The sequence below is a fragment of the Phanerochaete carnosa genome (assembly GCF_000300595.1).
Source record: "Phanerochaete carnosa HHB-10118-sp unplaced genomic scaffold PHACAscaffold_12, whole genome shotgun sequence".
Classification (NCBI taxonomy): domain Eukaryota; kingdom Fungi; phylum Basidiomycota; class Agaricomycetes; order Polyporales; family Phanerochaetaceae; genus Phanerochaete; species Phanerochaete carnosa.
In genome coordinates, this window is record NW_006767639.1 from 360,802 (window position 1) to 375,757 (window position 14,956).

General features: G+C 53.8%; 4 protein-coding genes across 4 annotated transcripts; 1 reads left to right on the top strand and 3 right to left on the bottom strand.

The window, feature by feature from the left end:
* Positions 1 to 1,993: 1,993 nt before the first annotated feature.
* On the bottom strand, positions 1,994 to 11,674 carry PHACADRAFT_153321 (uncharacterized protein). Its single transcript, XM_007401165.1, has 11 exons — positions 10,354 to 11,674; positions 8,894 to 10,294; positions 8,008 to 8,837; positions 4,964 to 7,951; positions 4,522 to 4,912; positions 3,326 to 4,471; positions 3,056 to 3,273; positions 2,665 to 3,004; positions 2,421 to 2,611; positions 2,126 to 2,370; positions 1,994 to 2,069 (listed from the first exon to the last, which is right to left on the bottom strand). The coding sequence occupies exons 1-11, from the start codon at positions 11,620 to 11,622 to the stop codon at positions 2,050 to 2,052; spliced, it is 9,039 nt and encodes a 3,012-aa protein (XP_007401227.1). The 5' UTR covers positions 11,623 to 11,674; the 3' UTR covers positions 1,994 to 2,049.
* A 230-nt stretch (positions 11,675 to 11,904) lies between these two features.
* PHACADRAFT_105833 (uncharacterized protein) lies at positions 11,905 to 12,823 on the top strand (the record flags this gene model as incomplete). The annotated part of the gene is made up of 2 exons (XM_007401166.1): positions 11,905 to 11,950; positions 12,006 to 12,823. The coding sequence occupies 2 exons, from the start codon at positions 11,905 to 11,907 to the stop codon at positions 12,821 to 12,823; spliced, it is 864 nt and encodes a 287-aa protein (XP_007401228.1).
* A 272-nt stretch (positions 12,824 to 13,095) lies between these two features.
* PHACADRAFT_200883 (uncharacterized protein) lies at positions 13,096 to 13,527 on the bottom strand (the record flags this gene model as incomplete). Its single annotated transcript, XM_007401167.1, has 1 exon — positions 13,096 to 13,527. The coding sequence occupies one exon, from the start codon at positions 13,525 to 13,527 to the stop codon at positions 13,096 to 13,098; it is 432 nt and encodes a 143-aa protein (XP_007401229.1).
* Positions 13,528 to 13,689: 162 nt separating this feature from the next.
* On the bottom strand, positions 13,690 to 14,612 carry PHACADRAFT_200884 (uncharacterized protein; the record flags this gene model as incomplete). The annotated part of the gene is made up of 4 exons (XM_007401168.1): positions 13,690 to 14,031; positions 14,094 to 14,167; positions 14,219 to 14,482; positions 14,534 to 14,612. The coding sequence occupies 4 exons, from the start codon at positions 14,610 to 14,612 to the stop codon at positions 13,690 to 13,692; spliced, it is 759 nt and encodes a 252-aa protein (XP_007401230.1).
* Positions 14,613 to 14,956: the final 344 nt, after the last annotated feature.

A 14,956-nucleotide genomic window follows, 5' to 3' on the forward strand; every position in this document is an offset into this window, starting at 1 on the left:
TCCCCATTTTTGAAGACGTGCCGCAGGTCGAAGGAGCTCTTCTTCCTGCGCACCGTGCGATGCCGCGGCGGGGCGGAGCGACCGTCCCAGTACTCTGGCCCGTTGTGGGCTGGCTCGTCGTGGCTGTCCGTTGGGAAGGCGACGAGATCCTTTTCGGTGCCCGGCGCGGGTGCGTCATGGGCGTGGTGGTGCAGCATCGTGTGTGTGCGTATGCTCATAGGAGGCGTGTGTGTGTGAACGAGAGACGATGGCGCTCCGTGTATTTGCTGTCTATTGCGGGGTCGTGGCGAGGGAGAAGAGAGAGGCGGGTGTGCAGCATGCGGGGGAAGGGAGCGATGGCGCGGGCTCGCTCCTAATATACGCTTTTGCAATCGCACTCCGGCTTGTTTTGGCGAGAGCTAGAGGCAATGACGTCGAGACTCGTCGGAACGGTAAAAGCGGGCGATCGAGGCCCTCGGAGCATAGCTCACTCCCGTTCCCCTGCCCCGGCGGCAAAAGTTTGGAGCATCGACGCCAAATCCTCAACTCTATCCTGCATGATTCCCACACCTCGGTCTGCTGCTCTGCACATCCAGGCTGATCAACGTCCGCGACTTGTGCCTGCAAGTTCTCGGCAGCGTGCCCTCTGCGGTGCGCCGGCAGTTAGGAGCCAGCTTGTCTCACCCGGGCCTGCACAGGTCGCTGAAATTAAACGTCGGCGTTCGGGGCGACGAGTATAGTCAGGTGCGCTGAGAAGCTGGCCCGCCCCCCGAAGCCAATCGTGGCGGAGCAAGTTGTAAGAATGCAGTGGCTTGCAGCCTGTCCGAGGTTGCCCGAAAGACGTCCGAAGGCGCAGACAGAGCGCCAGAAAACGAGACTTGTCTGTGCTATACTTACCCACCGCTGGTCCTTGGATGTTCCTTACCGCACTATGGCTGGTGATGACAACCCGGGGTTTCGCTGGCATTGCGGGTTGCAGGAAAAGTGTGTCAATCACAAGCGCGCGTAGGCATGGTGGCGCGGGAGATCAGCTTAATTGGCGCCCAAATATAATGCGAAAATTTCCTCCTGGATTCGACGCCCATCTTCAATCTTCCGCCAGCACCCGACACCATCAAGACTCTGCAATTCACCTTCTTGTTATTCATCTCGCGGTTTGTCGGATGTCTGCTACTCATCCTGCTCCTCTCTCTTTTCTCATTTGTACGCGTGCGATGGCGTCTTTCTGCCCGAGCAGTGCTCTACGCATCCACCCTGCATTCGGTTCTGGTGAATCGCCAAGAGTATACAACTTCTGTCGTCTAATCAACGTACAGTCGGGCACCTTGAGTGCTGACTCCATACAAGGGAGTCTGTCACAATCGTGTTGTGCCGTACATCCTTTGTGCGAACTAGTAGTCCGCTTATTGACACGCAATATACTTCTATCATTGCCGACTTCCTGGATACTGTGTGTATCGTTGGCTGTATTGGTTGGTAGGTGACCACTGCAATATTCAAGTCGAGTCACGGTATGCTTCGTCCAGAGCTTTGTCCAGCTCGTCACGACGACGGCCCTCATTAATGCGGCGTGGCTCATTGTGGCCTGCCAGGTTCACCGCCTCGTGCGCCGGTTGAAGACGCTTGTAGATATCCCGAACAGCGATGACGATTCCACGGCCGGAGACGGCGTAGCGGCCGCGGTCAGAAAAGCTCTGCGCGCTCATCCGCGTTCTCATCTGCGCCATCGCCCTCGCCGCGTGCCAGTATGGCTTCGTCAAGGGCGGCGCGCGGACGCAGGATGTCCGCTCGAGCTATGTACCCGTGCGTTTCAAAGAGGCTGAGGCGTACGGTGATGCCGACAGCCGTACAGCGTTTGACGCGCCTGAGGATTTGGCGTTATCGCATGTACATTTTCTCTTGCTCGGACTTTCAGAGAGTTTCTTGCTTGTATTACTATTGCGCCTGAGTTGCGAAAGTAGATAATAATCTATAGATCGATGCGAGCAGTTATAAATTCGAGAGCGGAAGGTTTCGATAGCAGACGACGTAGGTATAGAACGGGGCTGTGGGTATGCACGTGTATCAGATCTACAAATAGGGAGTCCAACCTGGAGGAAATAAATCAATCGCAGTCGAGCATTTTTTGTACTGCTGAGACACTGACCATGGAACATGTTCGCCAGGCTGAAAACATCGGTTGCTTGCTGAATGAGGTCGTTGACGGTGAACTCAACGCTGTTCGTCTTGTCGAGCTTCCGCTGTACAGAGCTCAGAGCACGATCTGCGGCTTCGTCTGCAGCCCCAGCGGAAAGATCCAGTCCGACAGCGAACTTGAATGCCGCCTCGGTGAGTTCAGAGGTGACATCCGTGCGGGACTGCGCTTGTTTGAGCTTCATCTCGCTGGCAGTCCTATAATCAGGTGAGTGTGAAGCTGAATTTTAGACAACGTGAGTGCCTACCAGGAGTGCAAGGGATCGTATTTGAATACTTCAAGGACGGTCAAGATGACCTCTTGCTCCTCTCTTAACACGCGGAGCGTCTCCTCCGCGCATCGGCGGAAGACCCCGTCCACACCCGAAGTCCCAAGACCATCCACCATATCGGCGGTCAGGCGAAACGGAACACGCTCGGGTGCGGGAAGAAGCTTGCCCTGCCGCACAGTGATCAGACCACTTGCACGCAGAGAAGGGATTACATACTGACCTGGTCGAATGCGATCCCAAGATCTATGTGAACGACTTCTCCATTCGTCATGTCCTGGAGGATATTGGAGGTATGCCGGTCGCCGAGGCCGAGGATATGACCAACGATGGAAGTAGTTGCGACGCTGCGTGCGTAGTTAAGACGGGTCCGGAACCATACGATTGGCACCTTATGATGTTCCGTAAAGAAATGCCTCATGACCGGCTTGAACTTAGTGCGAAGGCTTTTGAATAGGGTGAACATCCGCTCTTGTTGCTCCTTGTCTACCGCCTTTTTGCCATGTGCGGCTTCACGGAGCTGCGTGGAGAATTTACCAGGTGAGATGTCTTCAGGTCGGTACCTGGAAAGAGGTAGGAACGGTATGAGCAAGCCTGTATCAACAACCACACACCTCGGGTGAGCCAATTCCAACCAGGTCTTCAGCGGCTGAGTATTCTGAACGAACTCCAGAACGCCGGCTTGGGAAGCGAGGGGTATGACTTTGTAGCCTCTGATGCGAAGCTTGCGCCGCAAGGTCTGACGGTCGTGGCGCAGTACGACATTCACGAGATCGAAGACTTGCTCCATAACGGCATCTTGACGAAGGTCGTCACCACCTTCGCCCTTGTACTGTAGAAAAACCATAAGCAACTGCGGTGTACTCCAATAATACCTAACTTACCAGCTGCTTGTATCGATTACCATCACTTCCAACGCAATTCGTGATTTTGGGTACGTTGATCCCACCGGCTATGCTGTAGCGATCTTCAAATCGAGATATCCAGACAAAATTGTCGTATCTGCAAGTAACATCAACAGGGAGAGGAGCCGTGATAACCGGGACCTTGACATCCTTGACAGAGAGAATCTGCAGCTTCAAGGGAATCTGAGACGGCCGTGGCCGATGAGCTTCCATTGCGGCTGCATGTTCGCTCTTGATGGGATATTGTGCCCATTCCAAAGACGCTCTACAAATCAGGTCGACAGCCTTGACCCGTTCCTGGCAACGAGAATCTGAAAGAAGGGATTGGAAGATGTCTAAAGCAGCAGCGGTTCGTTCGGCCTGAGAGGACGTGGGGTCATGTCGACTTGATTGTCTTCTGGAAGCGCTTGGCTTGTTGTCGCCTTGCAAGCAGAAGACGGAATACAAAGTGTGGAATGGATGCTCCCGGCACATGCGCAAGACTACGCTACGTAGATTGACTTGCTGTGGCGGCTGTGGCATTTGCGGATCCTTATCCGACTTGGAGAGACGTGCAGCCAGTTGGTGGGTCAGGAAGACAAACTTTCGAGACGGTATACGTTTCGCCGTCTGTGCGATGAGGCCTTGGAAGTTATCATCCATACGGTCGAAGTTGGCAAACCAAAGGGAACAGAAGCGGATCATTGAGTCGTCGTCGAATTCGTCGGAGATTTGCAGCGTGCGAGAGTACATGTTCAGCGCCTGTCTGAGGAACATGTCGCGCTGCTGGGCGTATTCCTGCAAACGAGCAAGATCTTCGTCTAGGATTTTCTGCGCTTTCGACTGCATCCTCTTGAGTTCTGTGCTGTTCGATGGCTCTTTCGCGATACGCTCCTTCCAATGTCTGAGTTCCTCTTCCTTGCGTCCTTTGTAAACGCGCCAACGGAACGCATCCGGAGACTTCACGATAGAAGTATACTGCCGTTCGGCGAATATGGCATATTGGTGCAAAACAGACGCGGAGAGACTACCAGCCTTCGCGCTCGCATTCGAAGTTCCACTCAAAGCAAGATTAGCGGCTTCGTTGAAGTACTGAGTCATAATATAAGCCGGTTTCTCTAGGCAGGCTTCGGATGCCCAAGTGCCCTGACAAGAATTATTAGAATATGCCGTGGGGAATATGGATTAAGACTTACAAGGGTGGCGTAGGCTAATGCTTTTTTGGCTGTATCTAAGGTATCCAGCGCCGGGAATCCAGGAACTGAAGTGCCGAGCAAGGTGTTCAGGTATTGCACGGCGGACCTCGGTTCATGGGACAGCCAAAGGACGTGCGCATACTCATAGGAAACGTCGAAGCGCGGCGACGAGCAGAGCTTCTGCGCTCGAACAACTGAATTGAGCGCGATTTGGACATTGTCGACCTTGCGCGATGCTTCAGACAGGCGTAGGAGGCAGCTGGTCTCCACATCTACGAGGCCTCGCACGAAAGGGTGTCGAACATCGCCAATCTGATCGCGTTCCTCCCTATACCTGGCCGAATGGAGCAAAGAGACGCGTGTTGCAATCAGTGCCTCCAGGAATGGGTATCTACACACGTGAGTCAGTCTTTCGTAATGTAGACGATCCCGCGGCACTCACTCAATATCTAGTTCAAGGTCGCCAAGCTCGGCTGCAACAGTCGGATCGATGCTTTTGGCCTGCAGCTGGCTCTGAAACTCTTCACCCCTCCAGCGCCGTATCTCGTTCAAGCACATAAGGTTTTGCGCCACCTCTCGTATCTCCGCAATGTTTTCGTCGGCCAGGCTGCGCAGGCGAGACATTTCCTCGGTCAGAGTGCGCTGGAGAGAGGCCTCTACTACCCTGTCATCGCGTTCTCGGTGCACTGCTCTTAGCGCAGCGTACAGAGCAACCTTTTGATCTCCTGAATGTTCAGGAAGATCCCACGTCCCCGTGCGCCAGCCTAAAGCATAAGCCATCAGCCCCAAAGTGAGGTCGTCACTTGCTTCAGGGACGGCTTGTAGAGTCGTTAAAGCGAGCTGATTGAAGCCAAACGAGTGTAGCGCCTGCAAGACACCTCGTACATCGTTTCCTTCCGAAAAATGGTCGTCAATAGACGCCCCATGGAACTGGAAGGCCTTCTGCCATTGGTTTTCGTGGTGAAATCGCTTTAGCAGGATGTTGTGGGGGTCCAGTGACTTGATGCCATAGAAGCCGTCAGGTTCGTCGATGTGGCCGTATATCTCGTATAACACTTGTTCGACCGAGGTGGATCCGCTACAGGACTGATCCGAGGACTCTGCAGCGAGTTCGGTGAATAGCAGCGCGGTCGTATAAGCTCCGTAGGAGATGGCACTTTGGCTCAACAGGATGAAGTCGAGATCCAACCATCGCTCGTGGCTCAGTGGATCGTCTCGTTCAGAGCGCTTCAGTTGGCGAAGGTGCAGCACGACGTCAACGATAACGCGTCGGCAAGGTACGGAGGAGACAGGGGAGGTCAAGATGCGTGTGAAATATTCCGAGAGAGCAGTTCGGTTTGGAGCGGGGTCAGTCTTATGCCTTCGTCGCTCCCACTCACGCCCAAGAGCGATATGCACTAACACCGGGAGAACTTCTTCCGCGAGACGAGCATCACTACGGAGTGCTGCCGAAAGTGATATATAGAACGACTCCTTGGCAGCGAGAAAATCGCAGATTGCGCTTGTAATGAACTTGATCCAATTAGGAAAGTTCCTGGCGAGCTCTAGAGCAGGCTCTGGGGCAAAGACTTCGGCGAGCGTTCTCGAGGGGGGTAGAGAGGACGGGGTCGAATATGCTTGCAGATATGATAGCTCTGCTTTGTAGCCTGGTGGCCAGGAAGCTGTACCGGTGACATCGGAACCCGCCGCGACAGCCAGAGATCGTACCGTCTTGAATGCAAGATAGGCTCGGGAGGTGGAGGGATCATGGAGCATGTTCAACAATGACACGAATATTGCCTTTCGTGCCCCGACTTGCGCAGCGTGGTAGGTGGAGTTCTGCGGGTTAGAACTGAGATGCTGCGATCTTGCAGAGGGTGCATTGGGTGCCTCGTACTCGAGCCCATCGATACGACCCTGATTAGAGAGAAGTAGCTCTGCAAATGCGTGCACGTCACTTGAAGCGAGAAAGCCACCTGTAGGGATACACGACTTCAGTCTCCAGAAATCAGACTGGGCGAAGCGGCTAGAGCCACGCGGGTTCTCGACAGCAAGGTCGTGCAACCGACGGACTAGGCGAAACTTGTTCGTGGAGACGCTATCATCTCGCAGATACCTCGAAAGATCGGTCGTGCCGATGTGACCCAAGAGCTGTTTGAGCGAGTCGTTCAAGTCGCGAGGCCAAGCAGCAAGCGCCTCAAGCACCACATCCTCCTGCCCCGCAATTCGATGAAGGTCAAACAGTTTCTGCTCGATCCATTGCAGAAGATCTTCTCCCATGAGTGAGGTATCAGGGACGTCGCTTGGTACAAACTCGTGCGCGACACATCCAATGCGAAGCAGACCTTCGGCCAGTCTGAGGTTGAGCTCCGACGCTCTGTATAAATTTAGGCGGTCAAAGATCCAGTCGAGTATTGACTGCGCGCCACGAGCAAGGTCACTTTGCGCCAAAATATTCAGAGCGCCATTGAACAATGTCTTCAAAAGCGCTGGGTATTGGAAGTGCTCATGTCGGCAAGCTACCCACATGCAGACAGCGTTGAGCAATCGTAGCTGTTCGTATACGAGTGGATGTCGTTCTAGGATGGCGAAGAGGTGGTGCAATACGTGATATGTGATGGCGACATCCTCCCAGTGAGGTACATGATCGTCGAACCAGACTAATGACTCCAGGACCGCATCCGCACGCCAGGCGGGCACAATTGCTTCTTCTCCGTAGAACGTATCGTCTCGGAACCTGGTGAGTAAGCAAAAGATTTCTGCCGATGCATCGGGGAGTGCCTCCAGAGAAGCAGCAATGGGGCCCGACGAAGAATAGTCCGCTTCGTCGAGCGTCCGAATAACGGTAGTGAGGATGCCATCAGCGTAAGGTCGGAGTTGCTGTCCAATGGGATCATCATGACCAAGCCGAGCAATAAGTTCTGTGATAGACGACAGAAGGCTCATCGATCCGGGGCCTTCCGTACCGCCATTGTGGCTTATCCAGTGCACAACGAATTGTCCGACTACATCGGCGAGACAATCACCAAGTCCTTCGGCATAGCTTTTCTTCAGCGCTTCGCAGTGACTTTTGAAGTATTGATAGCCCCGCTCCTCTTCTTCCCGGTCTCGCCCGCTTGCTGCAAGGTTATAGGGAGTTAACAGCGGAAAGGCGGCTTCCGCATACTCCTTCATATCTCTATATCCCAGAAGATGGGGAGGAAGCTGCAGGAATTCCTTGCTGTTGACGCGCAAGGCGATGGCAATCTGCCCGGCATATGTTTCGAAAAACGAAGCGACAGAGAGACCCAGCCTTTGAGACACAGCGGCGAGGATAGTCTCTACGTGTGCGACATAAGCCGACGAGTAGAAACATAGTTCGAGCAAATTCCAGTAGCTTCCTCTCCGGACCGTAGAACTGACGATCATGATGTTCCCCAGGCAGACTAAGCGGGTGAGCATCTCCTCGTACCTACACGACGAAAACTGGCAGTTAGCATTATACCTGTGGCCAGAACGGAGACTTACATTTCTACCATGTTGCATATGCGATTTCGAATCGAGAGGTACCAGTCCATCGGCTTGACACCAAGCTGTCGTATGTTGGCGAAAGACCGGGCACTGGCTAGCACCGCACGGAAACGAACCCGTATATCGACGTGTCCCGCGAGTGTGTGTAACCAGGTGTGAGGTGTTTCTGACGTTTCGTCGTCGGCAAGTGGCCACGAGCTTTCTGATGGGTCCTTGCGTAGGTAATCGTCCAGGAACTGAACAATTGCATCCGCGGCTCGCCAAGAGATGTTGCTGTGCTTCTGGCCCATCGTGAATACCCATTTAAAGAGCTCGCGAACTTGGTGCAGTAATACGTCGTCGACCGTTCTATCGATCCAAACGTCCAGCGTAGCACGCAGCAGCGATACTACCATGATTCGGAAGGCATCATCCTGCTTGCACTCGTAGACTCCCGCAATCTCTTCCACAAATTCGAAGAACCGCGAGAGATCGACCGCGTTCACATGTAAGGCGCCGTCTAGGACGTACTCTGCGTAGACTGTTCCAAACAGCACAAAGCTGATCGAAGAGCAGTGAGAAAAGAGTTCGAAGAGTTCCTTTTCTCGGGCAGGTAGGCCGCTCTGCAATAATGGAAACGTTGCCAGTGCACGGACGCATGCACTGACCACTTTGCGAAGAGTCGCTGAGTGCGCATCGACGGGACCCATAGAATCGCCAGTGAGCTGGATGTAATGATCATCAAGGCCCTTGTTAGTCTTGAGTTCGCTAGTCTTGGGTAGACTCGTCGCGACATCACGAAGGCAATGCCGCATGGTGTCGAGGATCTCGTCGATTAGGTCTGTGTCCTGTACCACATTAGATTAGACGCTAAGAACAGACAGAATGGGACGTAGACACCTACGCTGACAGTGCTGAGAATCATCGTCTGGAATGCACGTTGCGCCTCGGACATATTCTGCAAGCTGAGGTTAGTCCGGTTGGACAAATTTTTGAGCACGTCCTGACGAATGCCTGAATCCCGGCCAGGGGGTAGCATCATCTCCCATGGCTCGTCGAGAGCCTTGGGTGGCGCAGCGAGGACAAGAGGATAGAAGGCCGCGAGAAGAAAAAGCCTGTCCTCCCAGGTGTCGGTATTCGGATCTGTGATTGTGGGAATGTACACGCGTATGACCTTACACGCAAGTTGCATTGTCCGTTTGTTTGGTGCGAACCCACGAGCTGATACCATTGTCTCGAAACAGAGCGCATTGAGAGCGAAATCCAGCGCAACACGAACTCGCTCGATGGCGGGACCCCTTATCTTGCTGTCCGGATCACGCTCCCCTTCTTGCACGAATTTTTCTAGGTGTGCCGTGAAGAACTGTGAGAGACGTCGTTCTTTCCCCCCAGGAGGCGCTTCAGTTTTGTTGTTCGTCTCCGCCGAGGCCATCGAGAAAGGCCCAGCAGTAAGGGGCTTGATGACCGTAGCAGTGTGTTTGAAAGGTGGTAGTTGTGCGTACAGGACGAAGCCTCGGATAACGGCTGTGGCGTGTTGCTCGACAACGGTGTCCACAATTGGGCACTCGGGAAGTTCTAACTCGCAGATGAGGTCTACTTGCTTCCTAGCACCACAAGCAACCTCCAGGAAATGGTGGATGTCGTGGACGGTATATGATGGCATCTTCGCGCGCTCCTGGGGATCTGTCGGTTTCCATGTCTTGAGCAACCAGAGCAAAGCCTTCTCTTCGAGTTGTAATCGGTATAGCCGCACGTCCTGGCTTGCGATCCACATACACGACGCGAGAAACGCACAGACGGAATCATAGGGGAATGTTGGTCCTTGGATTGTCAAATCTTTCGCTAGAGTCTCGATGTCGGAGAAGATTTTGTTTGGACTGATGAGAGACCTTGTATGGGTAAGGAGCGTATGCGCGACATGGCAGGCTGCCCGGCAGACCCGCGGTATAGTCACTTCACGCACAGCATGTGTCCAGATATCTCCCCACCAGGGCGCAGGCGCGTCTCCTGCACAGGAGGCGTGAGCAATAGCCGCGAGACACATAAATGTCCACGATTGGATGTCCGGCTCATCGTACGAAAGGAACTGCACGAGCGCATCCTTCACCGATTGCCGAAGCTCGTCGTGAATGGTGGACCAGTGCCTATCGACGATGAACAAGAGAACTTGCAGGTGAGCGACCCGAAAATTAACGTCGACTCTTGTTCGAATCGAGGACAGCAGTTCAGATATAGGGTCTTCGCGTCTGGCTCGTTTCCGTCCCGTTTCCTCCATATGCAGAGTCGACCGTGATAGACCATATAGCTAATGAACCATGATCGATTAATACGCCAAACTGAATGTCATGTCATGAGTGGATTTACCTTAGCTGCACAGTCGGCCTGGAGCTCTAGAGAGGCCCACGAGAGGGCTTGCGCAGAAGTGAACTTCCAGCCGTACCGGAAGGACTTGGCGACGAAGGCTCTTGGACACTCTGCCTCAGAGAGAAGCTGCATTCGCAGGCACTCAAGAGACAACGTTTTGTATTTAGCGTCGTGGGTGTCTTTTTCGAGACAGTCGTGAAGGGCGCGCAGACTAGCATCGTAGGGAGGCAGTTTCCCCAACTTCTCGTTATCGACGGTGAGGTAGGGGAAGAGCTTGCGGATGACAATGACAAGCGGTTCTCTCCAATCCTTGATCTTCCAGAGGTCGATAAGATCTGTCCACGTGTCCCGAGCGAAACGTGCGACTGGCGCGGCCTTGTTCAGAGAACACGCAGAGAGCACCACTGACAGGGCGGGAAGCAGCTCCCGGTGGAGGGAGGCCTTGTTCGAAAACGCAGCGAGGTAGCGCCGCATCCGGTTCAAGACCGCTACAGGCAGAAATGGATAATCTGCAGAAATGAGAGGAGCTGAAGGGTGTGTCAAAAGGCTCTTGAGAATTTCCGCCGCCACAGGCTTAATTTTGCCTACTTCTGCTCCAACACCCTTGGCAGTATGGTGAGCTAGTCGTGGCGTAGGCGTAGGCGTTGACTCGGGTCGTCTTCTCTTCTTCTTAGGAGACAAAGTCATCTCGTCTTGAGACTTCTCCTCGTCAACGTCCATAGGACTGGGCGCACGAGATGGAGATTCCAAGGAATCTTCCAAACGCGTCTTGAAAGGGTCCTCCAAGATGACGTTGAACATTAGGTCTACGAGCCTGATCCATGTGCTGTGGTCGAGATTATCGACATGGGGTCGGAAGCGGAAGATGTGGGCGATGGCGTGAAAGTAATCTAGGGCCGTGGGTTCAAAGAGAGTGCCGTTGTACTTGCAGTTCTCGAACAGATGTTCAAGTGCGACTCTCAAGGCTTTCCTGTTCCACTGGCGGCAAGTCCGCTCGACTAGAGTGCGGAGGACTCTTGCGACTGCCTTCAAACGGTTTTCTGCAGTCGTGGTCGATCCTGCAGTGCTTTTCTTCGTGTATGCTCCCTTCTCATAACCGAAACAGTCGAACAGAGCTACAAACAGGAGCAGCAAATCCTGTGATTCCGCGAGCTTCTCGACTTTATTAGGTACGGAAAAGAGAGAGCTGAGGAGCTCAACGCCATTCGTCCGCTCCTTGATCTTGGTGCTATGCAGTAGATTGATAATCTGTTCTAGATTCATAGCCATTCATATAGGTGACGATCCCGGAGAGGTAGGGGGAGAGTTTACGTAGACCTGGCCGGGACCAAGATTAATATAATTGACGCGTTGGCTGAGCGTGATGTCGACGCGTCCTTCAAAGCCTTGCTTACCTCCGCTCAGAATCTGTCTTACTGCACTTTGTGCGGGGTTTGAATCTTATTTATCGCATTTGACGAGCCGTCTACCGCTCCGCTTACTCTCGCTTTCCCCTACGGTTACAGTGCTGCTTCCACGTCGGTACACTCATTCACTCATACTCTGGCAACCATGGACTCCTCAGAACTTTACAATACCAAGCAGCAGTTTCTCCTTGGTACGAAATTTATAGTTCATCCTCACCTGGCAGTGCTGAAGCCAACGTTATGTAGGAGCCTATCAAAGTGTCATCGACCTGACCCTACCCTCGCCCAACTCACCGGATTACACACTGATCCTCATATATAAGGCCCGCGCGTACATCGCCTCAGACAAGCCCGAAGCTGCGCTTGCCATCATCCCCGAGTCTGAGAATGTCGCCCTGAAGGCCGTGGCTGCGCTCGCGCGGTACGTCGGTGCGGCGGACGCAGCAGCACAGGAAACAGTCCTCGAGGAGCTGCGGGATCTGTGCGTCGAGATTGAGGGCGAGGAAGTTGAAGGCGACGCCAGGGACCGATGGCTCGTGCGCGTAATCGCGGGGACGGCGTTCGCCCGGGCAGGTGAGGTCGAGGAGGCCCTCGAGACGCTATGTGCGGGCTCGAACAAAGAGAATATGGAGGCAGTCGCAATTACCGTGCAGGTGTACCTGTCTATACATCGCCCCGACCTTGCGCGCAAGGAGTTCGAGAGCGCGAAACGCTGGTCTGAGGACGACCTGCTTCTGCAGCTCATTGAAGCGTCAATATCGCTCGTCACTGGCAGCGACGGCTATTCGGACTGCAACTCGTTCTACACCGAACAGCTCGCAAACCCGTCACTCTCGTCGCCGCATCTATTCACGGCTCGTGGGGTAACGAGGATACTTCAGGGCGAGATCCCGGCAGCGAAGTCGGATTTGGAGGAGGTGCAGACGAAGGATGCCGAGACCCTCGCCGCTTTGGTTGTTGCTGCCGGCTTGAGTCGTGAAAAGGGGGGCGAGGCGGAAGCAGAGCAGCTGTGGAGGTACATTGCTACTTTGTGTTCTTCAGAACGAGACTTACATTTCTGTTAAGCCAACTTTCAGGCCAGTATCCGACATTTCCTATGGTCAAGGATGTTGCTCAGAAAGCAGAGCTCTTCGATGAACTGGCTGCAAAATTCGAGGTTCCGCCACCTGTAACAGCTGTCGCCGCAGTATAGACTAATCTGAATGTTTTCGTAACTTATCCAATTGGACGCTCATCGGAAAATAATACTAGGCAAGATGTACAGGTATAGGTGGTGACCCGGTATCCGAACGAGAGTTACATACCCCATGACCAGCTATATGCTCGCAGGATTCTGTTATAACTTCCTTCGTGTTGAAACCTCAACCACGACCCTCTGCCCCTTGAAGTACGCGTGTGATAGGTCGTCCATTACGGTGATCCGCACAGCTCCTCCACAGACTCTGATCTTCTCCTCGACGGGTTCTGCCTTCACTGCAGTTGGTAATGGTGCCACACGGTTGGAAGCGGGAGCGGGGTTGATAGTGACACCGGTTGGCGCGAGCTGCAGCACTGGTGGCTGTTTCGTCCCCTCTCGTGGGATCCATTTCGACAGCGTGCCCTGTCGTGGTTTCCTCAAAGGTGGGGGGATGCCAGGAGGTGCTAATTGCAGTACTGGAGCCGGTTGCGTAGACGTAGTGGTGACTGAAGAGAAGGGGGAGTGAATGGAGGTCAGAGGAGCCAGCAATGCGGATGCAGAGCTCGGAGCTGGCGCAGGTGGAACAGCCATCCGTGCCGTAATCTTCAGATCGCACTCACAGCGACATGTCACGGTAAAACTGGTCGTGCTTTCGGTCCGGGAAGCACCGCCGTAGCTATATGAAACGGTCGTTCGAGTTCAATTGCAGTACAGTAGTGCTTATACCTACCTATGAGGCAGCTTCACTATTTTTCAGAGCTCTTGAGAAACGAGTGCCGATCGCGTCTTGTTTGATACTGACGAGTCAGCAACGATGGAATACGCGCCGTGGAAGTAGATGTATGGCGTAGAGGCTTTCGACAGCTTGCTGCCCTTGTAGAAGTCTCTGAGACTTTCGGTAAGCACCTCGTACATTGCCGACCAAGTCTGATATTCTGTGCAGCATTTGCTAAGCGTTATTGCGGTTGGCGGCTCGTCCATGGCCTCGGCCTTCCTCTTCCCCAGTACAACCTCCGAGGCTTGAGTGGCATAGCTGCCTGGTGCGCGAGGTATTTCTCCCTTCCCACAAGCGTCTAACTTCGTGCGAATCCATTTCTGAGAGGCTTTCGGTCGCCGAGTTCGCGCTGTCGCAACAGTACGTGACAAGGTCTGCAGACGCCGCCGGGCTTGGGCACGAGCATGCGACCAAAGCACCCCGAACATGTTGGTTCGTCCGAGCCTTTCTGAAGAGCTGCGGTACCTAGTCAGAATAAGACTAGCCCGACGGGACTCCGCGACGCACCTGGCTTGTTCGACGAGACAATGGACGAGTCGTCGATAGACCCCGCCTTCACTCTTGTCAGAGACTCCCTCTTCAAAAACTCAGCTTCCACGTCCTTCTCGTATTCCATCGTACTCAGCATCCACACCCGAGCTATCTCGCTGTACGGACGCCCATCCTTGCGCATCTGATCTTTTGTGCAGCATGGTTGGCAAAATTTAGACGAGCCCGGCGCAAGTGTACGAGTGCCACACTGTGAGCAGAGCGCAGAGGTCTCTATCGTCCCTGTCACAATCAGTATGCAATGCTGATAGGACAGCATGACCTGCAACCTACGTATGGCCTCAGTTTGGCTTACGCGCGGCGTGTTGTCGATCTCCGAAAGCGGGCCTTGCTGTGCCCTGACCTGGGACATGATATACAGACGAATTCGCGAGGTTTATCGTGAGAGATGATTGTACAGGTGACAGTGGAAGAGAAGCAAGGATCAGCCTCCGGATTCCAGGAGTGGGAGCGCAACGCCGTGACAGACGCGTCTGTCACGTCGGTCAAGGATATTCATGACGCGTTGTGCGACGTGGTCCCATTGCTCCGGGTTTACTATCTTAATTTGACGGACGCGTCCAGAATTCCTCGACAAATGTCTCTATTGCATGCGCCTTCTGCCTCGACTCTTATGGCGCAGTTGTCGAGGGCGCTGTGCACTGGGAAATTCATCATCTTATCTTTCACCTGGTCGTGCGATGGCATGCAAGCTCT